Genomic DNA, 27198 nt, shown 5'->3' on the forward strand with positions numbered 1-27198 from the left:
AGTTTGGCAGTTTCTCTGACTGTTTAACATAGAGCTACCATATGACTCAACAATTTCACCTCCAGGATATTCCCAAGAGAAACGTATGTCTACACAAAAACTTGTACATGGATAGTCATGACACCATTATTCATGACAGCCAAAAAGTGGGAAAAAACTCAAATGTCCATCAGCTGATGAATGGATAAACAAATGTGGGATACTCATAAAACAGAATATTATTTGGCCATAAAAAAGGCTGGAGTTGTCACACATACTATACCACAGGAAAACCTTGAAAACATTATACTAAGTGAAAGAAGTCTCAAAAGACTACAGATTGTGTGATTCCATGTATATTCAATGTCCAGAATGGGCAAAATCTATAGAGAAAGAAAGTAGATTTGTGGTTCAGTAGGTCAAGGGAGTGGTGGATGGGGAGTGACTAATGGGTGCAAGGTTTCTTTTTGGGGTGATAAAAATGTCCTAAAATTAGATTGTGGCGATGGTTGCATACATCTGTGAATATACTAAAAGTCACCAAATTGTACAATTTACATAGTAGAATTTTATGGTATGTGAATTGCATCTCAGTAATGCTTTTTTAAAAAATCACGCCCTCCCATAGAGTCAACTATGAATGTATAGCATCCTCCTCATTCAGTTTTATATTTCTGTTAGGCTGATTATGTGGTCCCCGTAGAAGATAATGATGAAAACTATATTCATCCCACAGAAAGCAGTTCACCTCCACCTGAAAGAGGTAAGAGTTTGTCACCTTAAGCACCTGAAAATTTTTAGCAGTTGATGGAGATGTACGAGAGTATTTGGTAGTAAGTACTAAGAGGCTCAGAAATGACAGTGTCCAGGCCTTTCTCCCCAGGGCCACAGTGTGTGCTTCTTTGGCTGGTTGGGCAGACATCATCAGTGACAACCCATTTCTGTGTCATAGCCCTTCCCCGCCTTCTGTTTCCTCTTCCATGATTTAATCCTGCCATCTCAAATTATGAAAGCACCTGGGTAGTTCTCTTCAGCTGCCCTCGCTTTAAATGGATTTCTCATAAAACCTAATACAATGTCGCAAGCCACCATGTTGGCCTTGTAAACACTGCACCAAGAACAGTGTCTGCAGAAGAGTGAAAAAATGAAAGAGTGAAATATGCTCTGAGTCCTGGCTCTTTAAATTTAGTAGTATGTTAGGCCTACGAGAAACATTTCATCTGTTAACCCTTCACAGGACAACAAATGCTATGACAAATGAATTATCTTAAAAAGCCAGTGCTGCATAAGATTAGGCATGGAAACAGGTATGTTTACTCTGAATATAGTTACTATGGAGAATATGATCCAGTGCAAGTGATACTTCTTCAGGTAACATTGCTCATCTGCTACTGTCAACTCCATGGTAGCCATGTTCAGGTTTTAGTCTGCCATCATGTAGCAACCCTCTCCCATACTCCGTACCTATCACCAACAACTTCAAGACCCACCTGAATTCCCAAGCCATCCATTACCACAAAACAACAAATATATATTCCCTCCTTACCAACCCCTCTTAAAAAAACAGAACAGAACAGAACAGAAAAGAAAACCCCCCTGAAATCCCAGAGCAATGGTGTGTATTGCATCTGGTAGGGGAGGTGGAGCTATTAATTGGGCCCCACCAGTAAGGGGTTCAATACACTCTTGATGAAAAACGAAAACAGTAAAACTCCTTTATCTCTTAGACCTCCCATTTGGCAAATGAAATTCCAAGCCATTATTCACTTTAACAAGATCTCTATCATCAAATAATCAAATAATAATATATCAAATTATGAATCTGTCATTGATATTTCCATTCTAAAGATGTTTCTTCTGAGAAGGCTTCTTTTATTGATTTGTGTGTCTAATAAGTGTGTCTCCCATTCTTTGAAAATTCTCTGGTCTGGTCATCATTTTTCCCTGAGTGTGAATTTCCCTCAATGGCATGTATCTGTAATGGTTTTATATATATGTATATGTATATTTCTGTGTTTAAGCTCCCATGGTGAATAGATCAACCAAGCCAAATTCCTCAACACCTGCCTCTCCTCCAGGAACAGCTTCAGGTAAAGTGTATGTATGATTTGGTTTGGTTTTATGTCTATTTCAAATAAGAAAAATGACTCAGATGAACTATGAAGAAGTAATCACTTGTATTTGCAAATGTCTTAATAATGGGAACAGAAGGCCAGTCCTCACCCTCATGCACTTGTGGCACGTGTGTGGAAGCGGCCATTTCCCCAGGCATTTTGGCATCTGCTAGACAAGTTCTGGTTTTCACCCTACCTTCCTGGGCACCTTGCTGGCTTCTCCATGTCCCCTCCCTTGACTGAGGGAGTCCCAGAGTTTAGCCCTCAGCCCTCAACCCTCAGTTCTTTCAGAACATCATGATGGTTACAAGCTTGGTTTTGAGCCAGACAGCCCTCGGTTGGAACCCCAGTGTGCCCCGTTACCAGCTATGCCACCTTGAGCTTGTACTCCGCCTCTCCAAGTATCAGATTTTCTTGTCTGTAAATGGTGCTCATAGCCCCTACTCTGTGACAGGAGAATTCTGCTCCGTGTGAAACTCTTAATGAGTGCCTGGCACACACTGAGTGCTGAGGAGAGAGAATGATTTTTCACTTCTGTAGGGTTCATCGAGTAATCCGGCTTCATGTCTCAAGTCTACACTGGTAACTCCCTGGCATCCAACCCGACCTGACTTCCCTTCGGAACACCTTGATGCTCCCACGCAGGACTCTAAACTCACTCCTCCCTTCCCTGTGGGCACCCCTGTTTCTCAATGTGTAGAGCCTCCAGGCCACATACTCCAAATCCTGCTTTTTTTCTCCTGAATTTGCTGTTCCATTTTAGCTGTGACCACCCTAGTCCAGGCTTTCTTTACTCAGCCACCTTGCACCTTCTCGTCTGCAGCAGTCCGCCGGCCACACCCCTCCCTCTCGACTCTCTCCTCAGTGACAAGGACTGAGCTGCTGAACTCCTCCAGATGTTAGCAGTTTCATCTCACCACCAAGCTAGTTTTTGCCACGTCACCTCTACCACCAAACCATAAATGTTCCTGGTTGCTCCTATAGGTTTTGGCAACCCCCAAGGCTGAGCCCAAGACACTGAGGGGTACCCATGACCCCCATTAACAGCACAGAGAGCTATAGAAGCCTGCCCTCCAGCATTCTCATGGGCATTCTCTCTCTCTCTCCCCTCATCCCTCTCCCCTAGGCACTCATATGCGCGCGCGCACACACACACACCCACACACACACATATTCGTACACACACACTTTCTTCTCTCACAGAGCTGAACACAAGTCATTGAGAGGCTGAGCTCTGCTTCCAGAGACAGGCTACTTGATAGAAAATGAAAGAAGAGTCGAGTATTTTAAAAACCTTTTCCTGGACTCATTTCTTATGAAATTATTCACTTTCTTCACAAGTTCTGGTTTTACTTATCCTCTCCTCAGAACCCACAAGCGCTTTATATGTGGGGAGTGGGGCTCAGGACCATCTTAGCCAGCTCATCTTACCCTCTGGGGAGGCAAAGGTCAACATGCCAATCTAAAATATTGTGACCAGGTTGCTTAGGCCCCAGCTGAAATGGAGACTCCTAACTCCCGATAGCGCAGGATGAGGGCTGTTGTTACTGGAACAGAAAACCCTTTAACAAATAAATAAATGAAGACCTCAACCCTCCTTTAGAGAAATAGATTACTAATATCTGGTGTTTGCCTCTTACAAAGCTCTACTGGCCTTAAAAGGACCTCCTCTTCCTAAAACACACCCAGTACTCCAATCAGCCTGTATTTCATGGGTCTTGCTTCTTGGTCTTTGTGTTCTCACTTTTAGGACACCTAATCCTACCCATCCTTCAAGGCCCAGCTTGAGGCCTCCACCTCCAGGAAGCCTCCTCTGGTTTCTGTAGCCCTCAGAGAGCTCTCCTTTGCAGGAAGTCTCTCCCCCCTTACACTTAGCCCCTACTTATTCCCTAATTACTTTGTGTCTCAGTCTAATTGCTTCCTAAGTACACTGCAAGCTCCTTGAAGACCTTGCCTTCAATGTCATTGTTCAGGAGGCTTTACCTGGCCCCATGCTGGGGCAGATCCCTGTAGTGCCCTGCACATGCCCTGAGATTTCTGTCTTTCTTTGCTCACAGCTGTTTCCAGGGCCTACCCCAGGATCTGGCTCAGGGGAGGTGCCAAGACTGTGGAGGGGTCAGTTGGTTGAGAGGGTGAAGAGTCCTCAAACACTGGTTGTATTAAATATTTAAAGAATCACCAAAGGGGCATTAACCAGCTGGATTTATTACTCATAAGTTTGCTATTAACCTGGTATAGCTGTATTTTAATACTAGAGACATCAGATGAAGAAAGGAAATCTAAACAAGAAAATAATGTCCTGGTTATGTGATTGTCACATACGGGTGGGAGCACCTACAGGAGGGGGGAAGAAGTGAAATAGTTCAGGTCCTGGCTCTGACATTTGCTAGATGCCAGACTTTGAACAGGTGAAGTCATCTCTGTTTCTTAGTTTCTTCCTCTGATAAAATGGCACCTATGCCCAGGGGCATCATGAGTAGACATCATGAGAATTAAGTGACTCACTATATGACTTGCACTCATAAAATGCTAGTGCTTTGTTATTATTACTGTTATTATTCAGAATCCCTTGTTCAACCTGCCTTGATCCATGACGATTCTGGCAGATATTCTCAGGGAACGATATTGTTTCATGGGTCACTGGCCCATGAAACAGAGGAGACATGCTCCATCCTTCCTTAGAACTCTGCCTTCCTGAGGCAAGACCATAGGCTTTCCACCAGTGCTCATGCTGTCCTCTTATCACCAGAAGTTATTTATAGGGAGGGAAAGGGAAAGGAAGGTTTTGGCAGACTATTCTGAGATATGCAAGAAAGGGAAGCATAGTAGAAAAGCCAGGCGGGAGGTCTGACAAAGATAATATAGCGGTCAAATGAGCCCTCAGCATTTCAGAAGCGAGAAATTCAGACTTAGACCTTCTTTCTACTTCCTTATTTTTCAGACAAGATTTTGTTCCGCTTCCCCGAGATCTTCCATCAAATTCTGAGTAGTCAAGGGTACTTTAACAGTGTCAGTCTTAAGTATTCAATTTGATACACCAGCCACTTAAACACAGCGAGACTCCTACTACACATTCAGGTGACATTTCAGTTTATTGTTTTCCTGTTGTCACATGAAATGTAAACATTCCAAATGCAGTCTCTCTTCTGGAAGACAGAGCTGTCTTGGAGCGGGCACTGCTTCCCAGGGTGCTGGGGAAGGCCACCAGGTACAATCCACACCACCCACTCTTTGCTGTTGTTCCCACCCATGAGGGTTTAGGAAAAGAGTCAGTAGGCTCTGAGTGGAAGCCTGGGGGCCTCTCTCCAGTGACACACATGGGAAGGAACTTCCTGATCTCTATTTCAATACTTTTTGAGGCCTTTTCTTTTTCTTGTTTGTGTTTGGATGAGATGATACGGGGGTGCACATATCTTCCCTGTTATAAATTCTGAGAGGGCAGAGGCCTATGTCTGCTTCTTCACCTCTTCCTCTGCCCCTAACATGGTACCTTCAAAGGCTTTACATGTACCAAGTCCTCGATAATCCTTGGTAATGGATTATTACTTCAATGTGTGCTTATCTGTGCTCTATCTCACAAACTAAGAAAGGACAGACTGAGGGCACCAGGTCCAGCCTGTACTTACAGAGTATGCCCTGTAAGTCCATTAGGAATTGAAGGCCGGGCACCCTGGCTCACGTCTGTAATCCCAGCACTTTGGGAGACCAAGGCAGGTAGATGGTTTGAGTCCGGGAGTTCAAGGCCAGCTTGGGCAACATGGCAAAATCTCATCTTGACAAAAAATTAGCCAGATGTGGTGGTGCATGCCTGTAGTCCCAGCTACTCAAGAGGCTTAGTGGGGAGGATCACTTGAGTCCAGGAGTTTGAAGCCTCCAGTAATCTGTGATCACCCCGCTGCACTCCAGCCTGGGTGACAGAACAAGACCCAGAAAAAAAAAAAAAAGTGGGGGGAATTGTGGACTTATATGTGTAGTAAGTTCTTAACAAAACATTTATTCAGTTAAATTAATGAAGAGCCTCATGAAGAGCCCCCTTGGTCTCACTGAGCAATGGTGTCCAAGCAGGTGAGCATCATGTCTGAGGCAGCCAGGGGATGCTGAGGGGACTGGCTCAGTTCTGGCCTCTCCCCTCCTGGCCTGCCCTCTGTCCCACTGTCCCACAGTGAAGATCCATCCTGCCTCTCTCTCACTTCCTCCCCCATAACGATTGTCTGGCATCTATCTTCAGGTACAGGAAGGGAGGTTGGGTGCAGGGGACAAGACCCTTCAGGTCCCTTCTATGACTTGAGAAGATGAGATTTGGGCAGCAGCCTGCACTTGTCTCAATTTGTCCATTAAGGAAAACCTGTGGGCAAAGGCCCTGAGAACTCAGAGATGAATGAGTAAATATCCTCCAAATGTGAAGTTAGAGGCATTTCCTGTATTTAAGTGTGCTTATAAGGGAGCAGTGTCTGAGGTCTGTGTCAGGAGTGGTAGGTTGGAGCCTCTGTCTCTGGGCACCTCTGCCGTGCACATTTGTGCAGTGTGCAGATGCAGGTGTGAGCTGTTGGCTCCCTTCCTCAAGGGCCTCTGTGGGTGTCCTCACTGAGTTCTCAGAATCAGTGGGCTTAGGACTTGCCCCATGGGGCAGGGGGTGGAGGGTGGTGCGGGTAAGGGGAAGGTCCTTTAGAAATGTTAAGGTGGAGTCCCTAATCCCCATCCCAGTTCTGAGTTTATACACTGACACTTTTAAAATGTGTCATCACCTTTGCCCACAGGTTTTCCTTAATAGCTTCAATATAACTACCTATAGTGCTTACCTGAACGCAACACAATATGTGCGAATATTTCTGAGCCTGCCAGAAAGGCCAGCCTCACTGTGACCATCAGCCCGTGGTTCAGGACTTGGGGATTGAGTAGTGTACATGTTTGTGCAGGTCGAAACAGTGGGGCCTGGGAAACCAAGTCACCTTCACCAGCTGCGCCATCCCCGTTGCCACGGGCCGGGTAAGTACCTGTTGCAGGAAGCAGCTTTTGAGATCTGGGGAATGAGGCTGGTGATACCCCACTGCCCTGTTGACTTCATTAGAAGTTCTCCCCATGGCAGGCTGCAACTTGGACCAAGAGTAAGGAGCCCTGCTAATATCGAACGAGCCAGGTGTGGTGGCTCAGGCCTGTCATCCCAGCACTTTGGGAGGCCGAAGTGGGCAGCTCACTTGAGGCCAGGAGTTCAAGACTGGCCTGGCCAACATGGCAAAACCCCATCTCTACTAAAAATACAAAAATCAGCCAGGCATGGTGGCACACACCTGTAATCCCAGCTACTTGGGAGGCTGAGGCGGGAGGATCACTTGAACCTCTGCAGGTTGCAGTGAGCTGAGATTGTAGCACCACACTCCAGCCTGGGCAACAGAGCAAGACTCCATCTCAAATAAATAAATAAATAAATAAATAAATAAATAAATATAGGAGTATTTCCTCCTGTGAAGTTTTAGTTAAGTCTTGAGTTCACTAACTTACAGTGTTCCACAAGACACCCCGACTTTCAGAAGCTCCAGCATCTGAATCATTTTTAGAGTCTCTAGCAGATTTTGTCTTTACTTTCTACTCCTCAGTTTTACCGTCTACAAATAAGTGTGTAGATATATACCATATGCTGGTCAGACCAGGGCGCTCCATCAAACCCATACCATGAGGTTCCTCTTGAAAGTGACAGTCATTCTTTCTTATTGAATTTAGAAGGGCTTTGTAAACAGTCAGGTGAGGATTGTCATGTGTTAATATTACAAACATCACCCCATAAAATTATGTTGGCTCAACAGGTTATTTGGAAAGCAAATTTAAATATGTCTAAATCTGGCCTGCATGGCTCTAATCTTATTTCTGCCTCTGTGTAAACCAAAGAAAGCCTCCATGTTGAAAGTTTGTTAACCAAAACTCTGCACACGTCTCTCTTAGTTCAGCTGTATCACTTTGCGCAAGTTACTTAGTCTCTCTGAGCCTCAGTTTCCTCAGCTTAAAATGTCACTGTAAGGTTTAAATAATAAGTGAGGAGCCTAACCCAGTGCCAGGCATCTTACAGGTGCTCAGGAATTCTTGTGTTCTTCCCCCACACTTCAGCTCTCAGCCAAAAACAAAGCAAGAGAGAGACATGGTGAGGGTTTTTTAATTAAGAAATTTAACACACAGAAAAGGAGCATACAACCTTATCAATATTAGACTCCAGTCTCTATTGGAATCTTGAGTTCATTGACTTACAGTGTTCCACAAGACACCCCGACTTTCAGAAGCTCCAGAACCTGAATCATTTTGCAAACTAGAATGTTAGTGCAGGCAAGTACCTTCAGGACCACACATCAGTGGTTTTCAAACTTGTTTTGGTCTTGGATCTCTCTGAAAGAAAGCCTGCACAGAAGACCAGCGGAGAATAGTCCCTAGAGACAGGGGAGAAGCTGGAGCGGGCAAGCGCGGCTGCAACCTCACCTGCTGAACCACTCTCTTACCTCTACCCTCTGTCCTGGACAGTAACCCCTACAGGGAGCTGTTGGGGAAGAGGGGGCTCCACAGAAACACTGAAAATACTGATCCCAGTCCTCAATTCACAGGTGAGGAATCTAACCTCACACCCAAGACAAAGAGGCCCAAGGTCACCCGCCGAGTAATTAGTGCAACTGGTGCAAGAGTCTAGTTCTGCCGATTCCCTGGCAACTGGTGCCCTACTTTATCCCCAGCTGACCCCTTCCCCATCTGTCAGCAGACTCCGTCTGAGCCTAGGAGGATCACAACTAAATCCCACTTCCATCCCTCTCCACCTTGCAAGGATAGTCTTCTACACACTCGTATCGCTTTCATAATTCTAGCTTACATTTGAGACTAAAATAAAGGTAAATAGCTCCATTTTGTCTCATTATGTTTTAACAAAGCTCATCTCTTTTTATTCCCCAGGAAAAAACCAATGACACCACTGAAGACAGTAAGTTAATTTTGCATTTAAAAGTGCTTCATATTTCTGCAGTGTTTATTCTTATCCATTTATTTAAAGTTGAAAATGCTTCCAGCTATGGTGCACACAGCAATCTTAGCAACTGAAGTTGCTGCCCAAGCAGACCAAAAGAAGCTTCAGATCCTCAGGTAGCCAGGGAGGATGCCCCTCCCTGGGGCACAGAACGAGCTCATCCTCACTTGATCCCGGCAGCTTTACTGAGTGTGTGCAGCAGATCAGAGGGGCAGCCAGGTTCCCTGCCCTCCCCACAGGAAGCCCCTGTGTCCACTCCCCACCACAGTTAATGGTAGACCTTTGTGCTAGGCACACATAGGCCTCACTAAACTCAGATTCTGGCCAGAACATGGTGAACCTGGGCCACGACACTACGTAAGGGAGCCCACCCGGACCTAGTCCCTACTGTGAAGCCTGACATTTACAATCATTTAGCAAACACACGGAAGGTGCGCTCATGAGACCAAAGCAGATGTCAGATGCCTGCTGTACCTGGGCTACTATGTGGCAGCTGCTGGGGGGTCATGGTTTCCATCCACCCTGTTGACAAAGCAGGGAGGTTTCTGCACCGCAGTGACATTGCTCCTTCCTAAGACACTTCCGGCTGTTTGTTGCTTAATGCAAAGGTTGGGCTAGAGACTGTGGATTTGTAATTGTTATTGTGATTGAAAGAATAGCAATGCATCAAAGAAAAGATGCTCCCAAAATATTTATTTTAATAATATTGCTCTGACATTTATTTCCACATTCTGCTATATTGAATATCCTTGCCTTTTTGTCTTTTACACAGACTCCAGTTGCCTCTCAACAGAATGCTTCAAGTGTTTGTGAAGGTAAAATCTATTATTTTGAAGGATGAGCACATCCTCTAAAAGCTATTTTAATTAAGGATTTGTATATACACATTTATTACATTATTTGGGGGGCAATTGTAACATGAAACTCAATTTTCCAAACAAAATAGTTTTCGTAATGAGCAATGAACAGCAAAACTAGCTCAGAACCTTAGCATCTTTACAGTAGGCTACAGAATGCATGCAAAAACCTGCCTGTTGGCAGACAGGTATGACTTGCCAGGAAATAGTGCTAGGACCTTACATAGATTTGAAAACTAATGTAGAGTCATTCACATGTTTTAGAACTAATAGTTTACTTAAAGTAATGAAAATTTTAAAAATCTGTTTATTTGAACAAATTCTTTTGCTAAGTTTTCAAGATAATGTTTTCAAAGTTCAAATATCTGTCTTCTTAGTATATCTTCAATTGCTTTTCTTCCTTTTTTTTTTGAGTCAGGGTCTCGCTTTGTAGCCCAGACTGGAGTGCAGTGGTGCATAATTTTAGCTCACTGCAGTCTCAAATTCCTGGGCTCAAGCTGTCTTTCTGCCTCAGCCTCTTGAGTAATTTAGAATTTCTTCCTTTATCATCACTCAAAAACCTTATATATATTTTTAGAAACTGCCCATGTTAAAAAAAATTGTGTTTGGAAATTACTGTGAAAAAATAGAAGAATCATCTATAATATCAACACTTAAAACATTATATAGAAGTTCCTGCCCTGTACCCATTTAATTCCATACTTGAAGATACCCTGCGTTAAAAATGTAGTGAGTATTCTCCCCTTCCCTGAGTTAATGTGTGTATATCTACATAAAGCGCTCTCATTTCTCTGATGATGGACAGTAGATCTTTTCTGAGCGTGCACTACAACTCACTTCTCTGCTTTAATGATGCCATTAGGTTTTTTCATCCTGTCTCCTACATCTTGCTTCCCTAGGCTATTTCTGAGGCATCACCCCTTTTCTGCCATATTGCTTTATTCTGCCTTCCCTTTGAGGTTTTTGTCTTTTCTGTCCTTCCATTCCTTGCAGCCTCTCAGACCTGCTGAGTCCGGGTTGTGGAGTGATAGTGACCTCAGGGGCTCTGAGCATCGGTAGGAAGTAACTACGACCCTGTGCAGACTTCTTGGCTACAAGAGCCTCCAAAACCCAGGAGAGAAGCGGGGCCCATGGCATGTCCCCTGCTGCTTAGGTGTCCTCATTCTCAAAGGACTCCCAGTACAGGAGCCTGCCAGGCATGCCCCCTCCTTTGTTATTTATTTCAAGAGCATAGGCAATTGCCATCCAAATGCAAAGCGAGGGAGTGGCCTCTACTAGTCTAGGAAGGATTCAGGATGGCGGAGGCAAAGCAGGTGTGGTCAAAGCTTATAGGCTGGCAAGACCTAAGGTGTTCATTGTTTCTCCTTCTGAAATTACCAAGTTTTAACGTCATGAGCAAAACCTCTAACGTAGAGGTTTAAAGTAAGTTGCCACAAATTCAAAATACAATCTTCAGAGGTTCAAGGTTTCCAAGCTTTAGTGCACCACTGAATGGTAAGAAACCCTGACGTCTTTTTTACCATTTATTTGAATCTTTGAGTTCTTACTACTTTTATTTCTTTGGGGTTTCTGTAGTTCTCAGACTTTTCTTCCATGCAGAGACTCACATATGAACATACCAAGATTTTAACACAACCTACCCCCCAAGGACAAATTTGAGGGAGAGTAAAGTATTAAAATAATTTGTGATCACATTTATGAATGGTTCAGCAGTAGAGTTCACCATGGGCTTCAACATAAATTTCTTACACTTCAGGTTTATGCCCATTTCCCACCCTTTCCTCTTCTGCTCAGGAAAACACAGTGAAATGCAAGTGAGATTTACATTATTATAGGGATAACCTTGAATTTGATCTAGTTAATTTTGCAAAAAGAGATCATTTGTGAACTCAGTAGTGTGCCTCTTATCAGTAACACACTGCGTATACCACGTCTTATGACTAATCAAGACCCACCAGGGTGTTATCTCCACCTGTGTGGAGGCCACATGGAAAGTAGAGGGTGAGTTGTTTAGAGGGTGGCTAAAATGTTCTCATCTTCTGGCTTCCACCTATACTCACACACTTAAAGTTTCAGGGCCTGTGGGTTCAGTCTGTATGTACATTGCCAGTGGATGAACGCAGAGGCGGTAGGATGTACCTGTAACACTGCTGGGAGTGAGTCCTGGTCCTAGGAGTACAACTACCTCAGCAGACTGGCGAGTGCACAGATCCATGACATCCCAGTAAAAGACATGTTCCTGAGAAGACTTCTGATCAAATTTGGTTCTTCTCAGCTAATGTTGCTGGGTTTTGGGATGAGGATAGACATTTCACTCTAATCCTAATATGATAATTTTCCTGATTCAGAAAAACCTATACCTGCTGAACGTCACCGAGGGTCAAGTCACAGACAAGAAGCTGTGCAGTCACCAGTGTTTCCTCCCGCCCAGAAGTAAGAATGCTTTCCTTTAAAGATCGGTTTCCTCTTGTTGCTGCAGGAATTAACATGTGCATTGTTTCACTGCACAGTGACACTGACTTGTAGTGCTAGGTAAAAATCCAACATTTCATTGTTTTGCAAGTACATGTTAAAAGGTGTTAAGCAACTTTAAAATAACTGCGTAGAGTTGCAGAGACCTACTAATTGGGTTAATTATTGAACTTGACTAAAATACAATACTTTAGTCATGATTTCCTCCTTTTTCAAAACTAAGAGTCTTACTTATCTTTAAGGTTCTGGTGCCTCTTCTATCTTTAGATATATTTTATTGGCCATTTGTATTGATTTATTTGTGATGTGCCTGTTCACAGCATCATCAGTGTAAACAAAAAGTCAAACTTACTCATATTGTGCTTTGTCCTTTAATTATCTGAAATTCTTCCTTGCAGACAACTGCACCAAAAACCCATACCTCTGCCAAGTAAGTACAATGAAGCCATGTAGTGTATCAGGGCATGGTCGAGGCTGGATCTTAGAGTCCGATTGGCCTGGTTCTAACACAGCACTGTCACTTCCAGCTGTGTTATCCTGGCATCTTCTCCTACTTGTTTCCTTTCCTGTAAAATGGGGCCAAGAATGTTTATTTCACAGAGTTGTTTTGAAAAGTAAATATATTTGAGGCAATTTTTACTTTTTTTAGTAGCGATTTAATATTTTACTGGTCATGCATCCTTTTTTTTTTTTTTTTACAAAAACAATACAACTGTTTTCAAAATAATAAGATCAAGTAAAATAACATATGGGAAGCACCAGCTATAGTGTTTGGTTCTAAACAAATAATATCCATTTAAATTAAGTCTAAAATACATTTTAAAGATCACAAAACGTATCTACAAAAGGTACCCTAAAAAGAGGATACGGCAAATATCTGGATAATTTTCCTAAGGCAAACATCACCCTAAAAATGTATGAATTGGATAAGTCAGGCTCACAGATTGTAACTGCCCAAACCTTAATTTGCCTTCAACTCAATGTGGGAAAAAAGGAAGAAAAAAGCTCTGCTTTACGTAGATAATTTGGCATATATTCCAAAATAATCAAGCTTAAATCCATTTAAATAAACAGTAACTGTCCACATGCAAAAAATTTATATGCATTTTTTACTAAACATAAATTGGCTTTTTAGATTTTTAATAATATTCATCTTCAATAAATGAAACCTTTACTAGTTTTTTTTTTTTAATTCTGACAACACAAAGTGAAAATGATTTGACTACAGAAATTTATTTTCATTATTTAAAAATCTTTATTATACCTTTTACTGTTTTTCAACCCAAGTCATTCATTCAGTTGTTAGTGACTATATGCCATGTGCCAGGCACTGTTCTAGGCACAGGAGATACAAGGATGAATGAAACAAATAAAGACCCTGTTCTCATGAAGCTTATATTCTATTGAAGGGGACAGATAGTAAAAATAAACACACAAATAATATCATATCAGGTAAATGCTAAAAGTGCTATAAAGAAAACTACAGCACAGCAGCAGGGGTGGGTGGCAGAGAGTAATGGAGGCAGGGGGGCTGCTGCTGCAGACAGGGTGGTCTGAGAAGGCCTCTTCTGTAAAATGGGCATAATAGCTCCTTCCACAAAGAGCTGGTGAAAGGATGAGGTGCGCACATGCTGAAAACAGAATAGGCCTGGCACATTGGGGTGTGAGAAAATACTAGCCATGGGTACTCTTCCAACTGCCAGAACTGCAGAAATCACCAACCGCCCTGCACTGTGCACCTAGGGAAAGTCTGTTCGCTCACTCACCTTTGCTGCTCTCAGCTGGGAGTACTGTTCCCCTCCTATTAGAATACACCCTTCCTTTGGCCCATCTTTGTTGGGCCTGCCAAGCCCTTACTGCCCCCTCCTCTTACAATGTTGGCTGCCTTCTCTGAACATCCAGGGCACTATTATCTGAAGCACTTAGTTCATCCAGAACTTTCTCTTGCAGACTTCCCCATGTTAATAAAGGACAACTCTGGTTGCTCTTGTCAGAAACCTTGAGAGTCACCCTTGACTTCTCATTTGTCTTCTTCACACACCTTCCAGCTATTCCTTCAAAATAGATCCAGAATCCAACCACTCTCACTACTTCCACCGTGTGATCTGTCCAAGCCACTGTCATCTCCTGCAAGAACACCGAACTGGCCTCCCCCACTCTGCTCTTGCCACCCTCTGTTTCCAGCCCAGCAGCCAGAATGACCCTGTTAAAAGACAGGCGGATCATGTTACTCCCCTGTTCAAAACCCTCCGAAAGCTTCCTTTATCATATTCATTATAGCTCTGGACTCATGTTAAGGGTCCACCAAGTCCTATAAATCTGGTCCCTTCATTGCCTCCTGTCTGACTGTATCTCTTATTCTTCTCCCTTTTTCTTACTGTACTCCAGGCACAGTGGCGCTCTTGCTATTCCTCAGATATGCCAGGCCTTGCGTTCACAGCTCCCTCTACCTGGGACATTCTTTTCTGGGATGTCCACTGCCTCCTCCCTCTCCACCTGCATATCTCACCCAACTATTCCCTCAGTGAGGTCTTCCTTTCCTGATTTTTCTTCATAGCATTTATGACCCTCTAATATTATATATATATATACACACATATATATTTATTTATTTATGTCTTTATTGCCCATCTCAATCCATTAAAATTTAAGTTCCAGGAGAGCAGGGCATTTTGCTGTTTTGTTAACTGCTGTATACCCCCAACGCCTTTGATTCATGGCAGAGAAACAAGAGTGAATGAATGAACGGATGAATGCAGATAAGTTTTCTGTATTTCACATGTTTCCACATTTAGACTGTAAACTCTCTGCGGGAGCTGATGCCTGAAGACAGTAACTCTCAAGCATTTTGGTCTCGGAACCACTTTAATACTCTCAAAATAATTGTAGACCCACAGAGCTTTGGTTTACATGTTTCTATTGATACCTAGTATTTTAAGAATTAAAACGGAGACATTTAAAACATTATTAATTTATTAATAATAAATTTAAATGGATTTATTAATCCATTTAAAAATAATATTAAACTCATTACATGTTAACATAAATAACATTTTTATGAAAAATAACTATATTTTACAAACAAAAACAATTTAGAGAAAAGAGTGGCATTAGTTTACATTTTGTAAATCTCTTTAATGTATGTTACTGCAACGTAACAGAGACTGCTGGATTCTCATCTCTGTTTCTACATTTAATCTGTTGCAATGTTTTTCTGGTGGAACTACATGAAGAAAATTGGGTTTCACAGTGATAGGTAATCGGAAAAGAAAAGACCTCTTGAACCCCCGAAAGGATTGTCGGGATTTCCAGGGGTCCTTGGGCCACACTTTTGGAACCATTGCCTTAAGAATTTTTTTTTTGGTACATGTGTCCCCAGCAGCACCTAGCACAGTGTTAGGGTGTAGGCATAGAAAGACTTCAATAAACATGAAGATTAATTGAAGGACTTCTCTGATCCCTTTCAGGATTTACAGAAGGGGGAAACCCAACTGCGGACGGGCCCGTACCCAGTTTTTCATCTAATTCCACTATTTCAGAACAGGTATGAAATGAACTCTTGATCTCAGTAAATTGTTACCAGGAAACTGCAGGAAAGAGCGTGTCTTCTGAGAAGAGGGCATTTGGAGTGAACCTTGAGGACAGAGACTGTATTTTACATCATTATGTGAACTGTCATTTGGTAATAGGGACGGAATACCCAGTTGTTGTTTTTTTTCAATGACTAAGACATTGCTCCAGTTAGTTTCCTCAACACTAGCAAGGAAATGTGTTGTTTTCATTGTCCTTCCTCTCACATAGATTTTATTTAAACTTTGTAATTTCCTCCAAATAGATCTGTAGAGGCTGATGATATTAAATCACATACAAGACAGCACAGTTTAAAAAGGGACAGAGAAAGGACTGTGTGTGCCCTTGGGCAAGTCTTTCTACGTTTCCATAAAAATATATGTAAAAATGTAAAATATGGATGATAGCATGTGCCCTTCTTGCCTTCAAAGAAGGCATATATCCTTTCTTGCAAGAATCAAATACGATGGTATTTATGCTTTGGAAATTACAAAGCACTCCACAAAGTAAGAGCAATAAGAACACAATGGAAAGGGGGATTATTACTTATTTAGGAGAAAGAAAGAAGTAATTCAGGAACCTAGCTAAGGCTAAATGAAAAAATAAAAAATACAAAAAACAAGTTAATAGTATAATCTTTGTGTTTAATCAAAGGAAAAATAAAACTCATCTTAAAATTACTGGTCTAAATATAGAGGCCTGTCTTCATAATGCAAATGGGTCTTTGCTTCTAGTACACAGAAATTAGAGTTAAGTAGGCAGCAGCCCATGCTGACCTGTGCTCTCCATTTCACAGGACGCTGGTGTTCTCTGCAAGCCATGGTATGCTGGTGACTGTGACCGAAAGTCTGCTGAAGAGGCATTGCACAGATCAAACAAGGTCTGATCATTTTTACTATTTATTATTTTTATTTTATTTATTTATTTGTTTTGAGACACAGTTTCACTGAAGTGCAGTGGCTCGATCTCGGCTCACTGCAACCTCTGCCTCCCCGGTTCAAGTGATTCTCATGCCTCAGCCTCCCAAGTAGCTGGGATTACATGTGAGTGCCCCCACGCCTGGCTAATTTTTATATTTTTAGTAGAGATGGGGTTTCACCATGTTGACCAGGCTTCTCTCGAACTCCTGACCTCAGGTGATCCGCCCGGCGGCCTAGGCCTCCCAAAGTGCTGGGATTACAGGCGTGAGCCACCGTGCCCGGCCAAGGTCTCATCATTTTTAAATCATACGTTTTGCCCTCAGCCTGTAATAGACACAGTTGTTAACCTTATGATATGCTAATTAAATAATTGCAACAAGTATAGATACAAGGATCTTTTTCCTTTACTCACTCAAGAGAAACTGCTATCCCCTCCTCTCTTTCAAGTTCCTCCATCTCATTTCTACTTGGGGTCCTTTCATCTCTGCAAGGACCCACAGCCTCCACTGCCCTCCAAACAGTGGGAGAGAAGAAAGTTCCAGAGGAGGTCTGTGGGAGGCTTGGTGCTGCATGAGCTCCACTGAGGAGTGAACAGTGACAGGCTATTTTGGATCAATATGCAGGATTTAAAATTTGAGTCAAGATGGCAAACAAACAAACAAACAACAAACAAAAAATACCTGGAAGTAAATGTTTGCAGAGCCCAACTTCAGTCATGTAGGAACACCAGGGACAGCTTGGACAATTCAAGATTAAAGTGCCACTTTTTCTTTCTCTCTTCTCCTCCCATTTGTTTTTGTTTTCTTGCACCCTACTTTGTCAGAATATATAGCATTTACATACTGTTGTTCCTCACCCTTGTTTTAGTCCTAGCTCTACAAGTAAAGATATCAGTGTGTTCCATCAGTCCTTTGGTTGACTTCCACCATCATCTCTTTCCTTTGACAAAGTGTACCTGTAGTAGATTCTAAGGAAAATCCGTGTTTACATTATTCCCTGAGTTCTTGCACATTCAAAACTGTTTTCTCAGCCAGGCATGGTGGCTCATGCCCGTAATCCTAGCACTTTGGGAGGCTGAGGTGGCTGGATCACTTGAGGTCAGGAGTTCGAGACCAGCCTGGCCAAGATGGCAAAACGTCATCTCTACTGAAAATATAAAAATTAGCCAGGCATGATGGCGGGTGCCTGTAATCCCAGCTCCTCGGGAGGCGGAAGCAGGAGAATCCGTTGAGCCTAGGAGGCGGAGGTTGCAGTGAGCCGAGATCGTGCCACTGCTCTCCAGCCTCAGCAACAAGAGTGAGACTGCTGTGGGGGAATAAAAAGAGAAAGAGAGTTAAAAAACTATTTTCTCATATCCTAGTAGTTGGAAGAAATCTTGGTTGGCTATAGAATCCTTAATTTGAGTTTGAAAAGTGTTGCTCCACTAGATTGTGTTGTTCTATATGAAGCTCTTGAGAAGTCTGATACCAGTGTGACTTTCTTGCCCGTCTATGTAATTTGATTCTTTAGTCTGGTGGCTCTGCAGACTTTTTAAAGTCTAATCATTTTACCAGAATATATCTCTGATTGGTAATTCCAAATCAATTTTCTCAAGTAGACAGGAGCCCTTTCAATATGTAGATTTAAGTTTTCTCTTATATCCAATAAGTTTTCTTAGATCGTAGTCTTAAAGGGTAGTTCTGTTCCCTTGTTTCATTTTTCTTCTGCAAGCACTCAATTTACATGAGTTTTGGATCTTTTTTGTCACTTTTTCATTCCCATCACTGTCTTTGATTCTACGGTACTTATTTTAATAAATTTCATTTTCTCTTCTGGTTGTTTCCACACCTTCCTTCAAGTGTCATTTCTTAAATCTTCATTTGAAGCTCTCGTCCCTTGGACATCTTATAATTTTTTCTTTGTTGAGATAGGTTTGTCTTTTTCTTCAATTTCTTTCCTGAATTTGATCAACTCTTGTTGCATTTCATTCTGCTTTTTGTCCATCTTTGTTCATAATTTTTTATTTTATGATTCTCAATATTTTTATAAAATGTTTAATAAAATTTGAATTACTGTGTTACAGTTTTGGGATTTTTGTTTTTTGTTTTTTTTTTTTTGACGGAGTCTCGCTCTGTTGCCCAGGCTGGAGTGCAGTAACGTGATCTCGGCTCCTTGCAAACTCTGCCTCCCGGGTTCATGCCGTTCTTCTGCCTCAGCCTCCTGAGTAACTGGGACTACAGGCACCTGCCACCATGCCCGGCTAGGGATTTTTTTCTTATATAAATTCTTTGAGGAGAGAATTTTCATCAGCTGAAAGTTTTGATTCCCAATCTCTGTTTTCTTCTTACAGTACTTATGAATGGAATTTGATACATTTTTTTCATAGACAACTGGTGGCTATGGTTCCCAGTTCAAGACAGTCCTCTAGATTTTATCTTAATGTGTCCCTTCACACATTTCTAAATTTTATAAACATAAAACCTTATTTAGCACATTAAAAAGCTAGCATTTAGTTGGGCAAGGTGGTGCATACCAGTAGTCCCTGGTACTCAGGAGGCTGAGGTGGGAGGATCGCTTGAACTCAGGAGTTCCAGGCTGCAGTAAGCTGTGATTGCACCACTGCACACCAGCCTGGGCAACAAAGTGAGACTGTTTCTAAAAATAATTAATTATTACCTGTTTTTAAAAAATGGCAAGCATTGATCTCATTCAGGATTTTCTATGAGTATATATTTTCCTGGACTATTTTCTTAGAAAATAAGAGGACAAGCTCTAATCAATAATAAAAATAATGTAGCTAAATAATTTACCTTTGGAATGTAATATAGGTGTTCTTCACAAGATGATTTTTTGAACCTGTAGAAATATAAGTAATACTAACCATAATTATGCTTTTTTAAAAAAAATTAAACAGGATGGATCATTTCTTATTCGGAAAAGCTCTGGCCATGATTCCAAACAACCATATACACTAGTTGTATTCTTTAATAAGCGAGTATATAATATTCCTGTGCGATTTATTGAAGCAACGAAACAATATGCCTTGGGCAGGAAGAAAAATGGTGAAGAGGTCAGTGATTTCTTTTTAAATTCAATTCTATAACTATGCATTGAGAATAATGACATCAAATACTGTATTAGATGCTAGAGATCAGGAGAAAGGATACAAAAGTACTTGTTCTTATGCTTGCATAAATGTCATAGAGAACAAGCTAAAATACTATATTTAGGCAGTATATCCTATAGGAACACAGAAAAGGAAGAAGTTGTGTGATATACATCCTAGTTCTTTCATTCAGTTATGTGATGAGGTCAGTCTGACCTGAGATTTTAGTCCAGGGGCAAATATAAATCAAGGTTGAAATGTCAAGTTGAATTAAGGTTGTAAGAATTAAGGTCAAGGTCCAGACCTCCAAAGTCAAGACCTAAAGTCTCAACTAAAGTACCAAGGTAGGTTACCAGGGAAGGATCCAGAAGAGATGCAGAAACTTGAGTTAAAACATTAGACTATAGCCCTTGTACCAGAATGAGCTTATGGGCCTGCAGCAGGAAAAAAAATCACATGGGTCTTAAATATTAACCAGACATTAACTTTAATGCCTCTTTAATCTGGACCAAACTCAATGCTTACCATACCTCAGTTTAGCCAGCCTGCCCCTATAAATGAACCCTGAAATATGAGCTGGAGTAACCCATGAATGGTCTAGAAATGGAGTGATACTTATTCAGGTTTTGAATTCTGGGTTGAATTTGAATGGGTAGAATGTAAGTTGGAGGGAAGGAGAAGGAGAAAAATGGGAAGAACAATCTATGGAGAGAAAATAGCATAAACAAAATTCATGGTAAGAAATATTTACTTTCAAGATGCCTTCAGAAAAAAGGTACACCATTCCAAACCCAGCACCTGTTAGAAAATATTTGAATTGTTGGAAAGTGTCTTGACTGCTGAAGTGTCTGTCTTCTCCACTACATGAAGCCAAGGACAATGTCTTTCATCTCTGTATTTCCAGAATCAGAGCACAGTATCTGACTTCAGCGTACACTTGATAAATAATTATTAAGCGACTGAATTGATTTGATTGAGTGATTACAGGCAGGAGAATAGCATTTGCAAAACAAACTGAAAAAGTCATGTGTATTTTTTATTTTGCTTTTTAGACAATTGTGGTTAAAAAAACCACATATAAAATTTACCATCTTAATCATTTTAAGTGTACAGCTCAGTAATGTTAAGTATATTTACATTGTTGTGAAACAGATCTCCAGAACTTGTTCATCTTATAGAACTAAAACCCTATACCCACTAAGCAACAACTTCCCTTTTCCCCCTCCCTCCAGCCCCTGGCAACCACGTTCTATTTTTATGAATTTGAATACTTTAGATACGTCATACAAGTGGAATCACACAGTATTTGTCCTTTATGACCAGCTTATTTAACTTAGCATGATGTCCTCGAGACTCATCTATGTTGTAGCGTGTGTCAGGATTTCCTTCCTTTTTAAGGCTGCATAGTATCTCATTGTATCTATATACCACATTTTGTGTGTCTAACGTCCATCAGTGGACATTTGTGTTGCTTCTACCTCTTGGCTATTGTGAATAGTGCTGCTGTAAACATGGGTGTGCAAATCTCTCCAAGACCCTGCTTTCAATTATTTGGGGGTATATACCCAGAAGTGGGATTGCTAGATGATATGGGTATTCTATTTTTAAGTTTTTGAGAGCCTCCCATACTTTTTTCCATAGTAGTTGCACCGTTTTACAATTCCAACAACAGCACACGAGGGTTTAACTTCTTCACATCCCCACCAGCACTTGCTATCTTCTGAATTTTGTTGTTGTGGCTTTATAGTAGCCGTCCAAATGGGTGTGAGGTGATAGCTCATTGTGGTTTTAATTTGCATTTCTCTGATGATTAGTGATGTTGAATATTTTTCATATGCTTTTTTGGCCACTTGTATGTCATCTTCAGAGAAATGCCTATTCCGTTTTATAATCAGGTGATTTGACTTTTGTTGTTGCTGAGTTTTAGAAGTTCTTTATATTTCTGGATATTAGCCCTTAGCAGATAAATGATTTACAAATATTTTTCCCACTCCATAGGTTACCTTTTCACTCTGTTGATTGTGTTATTTGCTGAGCAAAAGCTTTTAAGCTTGATATTGTCTTGTCTATTTTTGCTTTTTTTGCCTATGTGCTTAGTGTCATATCCAAAAAAATCATTGCCAAATCCAGTGTCATGGTGTTTCCCCCCTACATTTTCTTCTAGAATTTTTATATCGGGGAATTTTATTTTGCTTTTAACAAAGTCTCAGATAATTTTATAATGCAAAACTCTTGAATCTGAGAGCACTAATCAAGACCAGTCTTTGGTTTTAAAATGTAGATTGCATTATCATTTAACATCCTAAAGCTTCTCCAGCAGTCTAACTTTTCTATAAGAGGCTTAAGGGTGGGTGAAGAAGCTGTCCTATTTCGAGGTCCTGAAATTCTCTCACAAATTTTGAACTCCCTGAGGGGCTCTGGATTTTGTTGTCCTGCTAGGAAACTCTGGTAAACAGGAATTCCTCTTGGCCTAATGAATCTTCATCTCTACTTTAGAATGAATAGACTAGAGCTTCACCTCACTTCCAACATATTCAGCCTATGGATTCCAAAATAAGTAGTATATTACTATAATAGCATCTGGAGGTACTGACAGTCAATTAAAACTCTTACTTAAAGTATCTATAATAAAAGGATTATGTCCCCTCTACACTGAACATCTGAATGGAAAATTAAAGTGTTGGTTACATGATGTCAATCATGTGGATGTTTTTCTAAAAGTCTGTGTGTATTTGTGTGTATATGGCTAGAAAAAGTAACCAATTCATTAACTGTTTAACTTTTTATGCAGCTATTTTGGCATTGTGTGATACAGCATTGAGTAATTTTACAGTTTTGACAACGGTCTGCTCTATCTTATTGGCCATGAGATTTTGAGTTATCAAATGAGTTGTTTTTCTGTCCACAAATATGCTGAATGTATCTCTCAGATACACTGTATTAATAAAAACAGAAAAAAAGGAGAGTGAGGGGAAGCTGTAACTATGTTATGCCCAATTCTTTTTAAAATTAAATAACAAATATTCTTCAACTTTATTCCCTACTTCAAATGTTTCAACTCAGCTCAACTCTCTACTGTAAACACTTCAATCCCCAAACACCACAACAAAGCAATACTCACAAATATTCAGGGACTAGAGGGACAGAATGAGATATTTGTTTGTGTAAGTATAGCAATCCTCTCCTATGCTTCCTAGGTTCAGGACACACTTTTTCCCTTGTAATCCACTTCAAAGAGATTGCACTATTTCATTTTCTGGCCCTTTAGTCCATACATTTAACTTTCAGCTGCATTTGGTTTAGCAACATATTATGCCAAACAAGCAAACAAGCAGAATGAATGTTTTATGGGATTTATAATGAAAGAATTTCATTGGCAATTGCAAGATGGCTGAATGATTGAATAGGAAGTAAAGAATAAAGACTAAAGGTATTTGAAAGTCCCTGTCTCTTACCTCTCTCCCTGACTGAATATTCAGCTAGCCAATTATCTAAAAGACAACTGGTATTTCATTTGAAAATGTTGGCCAATATTCTGAATATTTTACTTTGGTCGATATGTAGATATTTGGAAGTCATCCAAACAATTAATAAATGCTTAAAATTTTTACTCCAGATGTTTGTCTTTATCTAAAAAATCGAGAAAATAAAATCAATCGATGGTAACCACTTTTTAAAAGTGATTCTAAATACATTTAGTGAGTGTGAACTTGTAGCACTTTTGTATACTCGATGCATTTCATTTCATGATCTGTGTTACATTTGTTTTTATCTTTCCTTCAAAACTTTAATTATTTTTCAGAACAAAATTTGTGATAATTTTAAATTAAAACCCATAGACAACAAGGATCAAAATTTGGAAAAATAAGTATGTAAGGAGAGAGCTTAGCATGAAATTTCATTATTTATTAGGCACTAAGTTAACTCTAAGCTTACCAGGAACCAAGTAAAAATGGAAATATGAAGGTTTCTAAAGCTTTATTTGTTTAAAAAAGAAAACAAGACATAAATTTGTTTAGGAAATGACTGTTCCCTTGTACTAAATTCTAAGGTTAATTTATTACATCAGTTCTTGTATCTGAGACTTGTGCAAAGTAAGAGATGATCTATGTTTTGTGAAGAATGTAGAAAAATGCATTGTATGATAGTTTTACATTTCACAGTAAACGAAAAGCAATATATTATGATATTTTATCATAACTCAGTTAAGTAATCTAAGTAGCTATGCTAATTGAGGCTGTCAGTGTGTTTTTCTTCATACTTAATGCAGCAAAATCCAAAGTCAAAATCCAAAATCCAAAATCCAAAGCCACCTTGAAGGTTATAGCCTTTGTTAAACTAGGTTTTTTTGTGCATGATGTCAGCTGGGGCGTAATAACTTTTACTAACTTGAGAATCAGAGAAGATGGGAGGAGTGGAGCTCAAAGTTAACACAAATTCCAATGTATAATTCATCTGTGTTTTCTTCCTCTAGTACTTTGGAAGTGTTGCTGAAATCATCAAGAATCATCAGCATAGTCCTTTGGTTCTTATTGACAGTCAGAAGAACACAAAAGACTCCACCAGACTGAAGTATGCAGTTAAAGTTTCATAAAGGAGAAAAAAAAAGATCGACAACATTGCTTCAGACATTTTCCCCAAGTTTCTCCTTTTGAGAAAAAGTCCCAAAACTTCATATTTTGGATTATGAATCATCCAGTAATAAAATGGAAGATGGAGTCAGCTATTGAGTGGTCATCCATTTCTTTTTAAGACGCTCACATGGACTTGATCTACCTATTGCCTGACCTGATGAACTGTTAGTATCTGGTGAGGTTGAGTTATCATGCTACTAATATTTTCCAAATAAATATCTTTATTTTAAAAAATAAGTGTAAAGTATATTATCAAAATAAGAAAATAATGCTCTTGCATAGAACAAAGTAGCTAGAAATTTAAACCTCCATAATGATCATTGGTACACTAATGTAGCTGGGCTCACCACTGCCAATGCTTGATAATTAAATCTTGGTTAAAATTTTAATTTGTAGAAAATAAGGTATTACAGGTAATGTATGATATCTGTAAGTATAGGCAAGAAGGATGTAATGGTTCCTTTTTGTGAGCGCTCTCAACCATGGGAGATACATATGGATATGAACTTTCTGTAAGTTCTTGTCTAGGATTATGCTGTTAGTTTTGCTTACTAAAGATAATTATACCTTCTTTGATCTGCATGTCTGTCAAATAGAACCTAAACTTGATATGAGGTTTGTATTAGTCCATTCTCATGCTACTAATAAAGACATACTTGAGACTGGGTGATTTACAAAAAAAAAAAAAAAGAGGTTTAATGGACTCACACTTCCACATGGCTGAGGAGGCCTCACAATCATGGCAGAAGGCAAAGAAGGAGCAAAGGCATGTTTGACATGGTGGCTGCACAAGAGAGAATGTGCAAGAGAACTGCCTTTATAAAACCATCAGATCTCATGAGACTTATTCACTATCACAACAACACGGGAAAACCCGCCCCCATGATTCAGTTACCTCCCACCAGGTCCCCCCCATGGTATTTGGGGATTATGGGAGCTACAATTCAAGATGAGGTTTGGGTAAGGACACAGCCAAACCATATCAAGTTTCCAAGTGGAGTGACAGCAAAGCTAGACTAAAAGCCAGTTCCTAGAGAAATAAATATCCCACAAAACAAAGGCAGAAAAGCAGACATTGGTGAACACCAAGGAATAAAAGATACCGTCATGAAGAATCAGGTCCGAGGTCTTAGATCATCCCAGAAATGTATCATACTTTGTCATATATTTCTACTGTGTACTTCAGACAGCACTGAAATGATAAAGCAGCTAATTAAGCCTAATAATTCATTGGGGAAAACACTCGGCCACTGCATAAGATAGCAATCTATGGAAGTATTTTGAAAGGCTAGAAGGTAATAATTTCAGAGTAACTCATGACTCAATTGTAAAGATAATTGTATATTTAAATGTCATACACTTTCATAATTACCACCTATGTTATGGATTGAATTGTGGTCCCCCAAAAAAGATATGTTGAAGTCCTAATCCATAAGGCCACATATCTCAGAATGTGACCTTATTTGGGAATGAGGTCTTTACAGATGTAGCCAAGATGAGGTCAGTAGGGTGGGCCTTAATACAATGGTTGGTGTCCTTATAAAAATAGGAAATTTGGATGCAGGCACAGAGAGAAGACTATATGAAGAGAAGAGACACACAGGAAGAATACCACTGGTGATTCCGTCCTGTATGGCTGTTCTCTTGAGCAGTGGTCGTTTATCTCTTCCGCTTTCTCTCCCACCTAAATGTGTGCCGCCACCCGATGGAAGATTCTATGGACGTGGACATGAGCCCCACGAGGCCCAGAACTATCTTTTCAGTTTTGAACTAAAGGCTGACAATGATTATCACTTTAAGATGGATAATGATGAAAATGAACACCAATTATCTTTAAGGACGGTCAGTTTAGGGCCTGGTGCAAAGGATGAATTGCACATTGTTGAAGCAGAGGCAATGAATTATGAAGGCAGTCCAATTAAAGTAACACTGGCAATTTTGAAAATGTCTGTACAGCCAACAGTTTCCCTTGGGGGCTTTGAAATCACACCACCAGTGCTCTTACTGTTGAAGTGTGGTTCAGGGCCAGTGCATATTAGTGGACAGCACTTAGTAGCTGTGGAGGAAGATGTACAGTCAGAAGATGAAGAGGAGGAGGATGTGAAACTCTTTAAGGATATCTGGAAAGCAGTCTGCCCCTAGACGTAGTAGCAAGGTTCCAGAGAATAAAAGTAAAACTTGCTGCTGATGAAGATAATGATGATCACTAAATTGAAGAAAAGCACCAGTGAAGAAATCTATATGAGATACTCCAACCAAAAATGCACAAAAGTCAAATCAGAATGGAAAACACTTAAACCCATCGTCAATACCAAGATCAAAAGGACAAGAATCCTTCAAAAAACAGGAAAAAACTCCTAAAATACTAAAAGGGCCTAGTTCTGTAGAAGACATTAAAGCAAAAATGCAAGCAAGTATAGAAAAAGGTGGTTATCTTCCAAAAGTGGAAGCCAAGTTCATCAAGTATGTGAAGAATTGCTTCCAGACAACTGATCAGGAGGCTATTCAAGATCTCTGGAGTGGAGGAAGTCTCTTTAAGAAAATAGTTTAAACAATTTGTTAAAAATTTTCCA

General features: G+C 40.4%; 1 protein-coding gene and 1 pseudogene across 4 annotated transcripts in view; both read left to right on the top strand.

Annotated features, from left to right (window-relative positions):
• The window catches only part of BLNK (B-cell linker), a 79506-nt gene extending 54205 nt beyond the window's left edge, over window positions 1–25301 (top strand). The window contains exons 7-17 of one of the 4 annotated variants that reach the window (XM_011951221.1): window positions 661–742; window positions 2001–2069; window positions 7010–7079; window positions 9018–9045; window positions 9860–9902; window positions 12293–12377; window positions 12815–12846; window positions 15884–15960; window positions 16783–16866; window positions 19800–19955; window positions 24466–24853. In XM_011951221.1, coding sequence (XP_011806611.1) covers window positions 661–742; window positions 2001–2069; window positions 7010–7079; window positions 9018–9045; window positions 9860–9902; window positions 12293–12377; window positions 12815–12846; window positions 15884–15960; window positions 16783–16866; window positions 19800–19955; window positions 24466–24585 — 846 coding nt within the window. In that variant the 3' untranslated portion in view covers window positions 24586–24853. Of the gene's footprint in view, window positions 1–660; window positions 743–2000; window positions 2070–7009; window positions 7080–9017; window positions 9046–9859; window positions 9903–12292; window positions 12378–12814; window positions 12847–15883; window positions 15961–16782; window positions 16867–19799; window positions 19956–24465 lie in introns of all 4 variants that reach the window. The other 3 variants (XM_011951222.1, XM_011951223.1, XM_011951224.1) reach the window with 3 other exon arrangements.
• Window positions 25302–26330: 1029 nt separating this feature from the next.
• Window positions 26331–27171, top strand: LOC105518288 (annotated as a pseudogene).
• Window positions 27172–27198: the final 27 nt, after the last annotated feature.

Source organism: Colobus angolensis, unplaced genomic scaffold, assembly GCF_000951035.1.
Source record: "Colobus angolensis palliatus isolate OR3802 unplaced genomic scaffold, Cang.pa_1.0 Scaffold316, whole genome shotgun sequence".
Lineage (NCBI taxonomy): Eukaryota > Metazoa > Chordata > Mammalia > Primates > Cercopithecidae > Colobus > Colobus angolensis.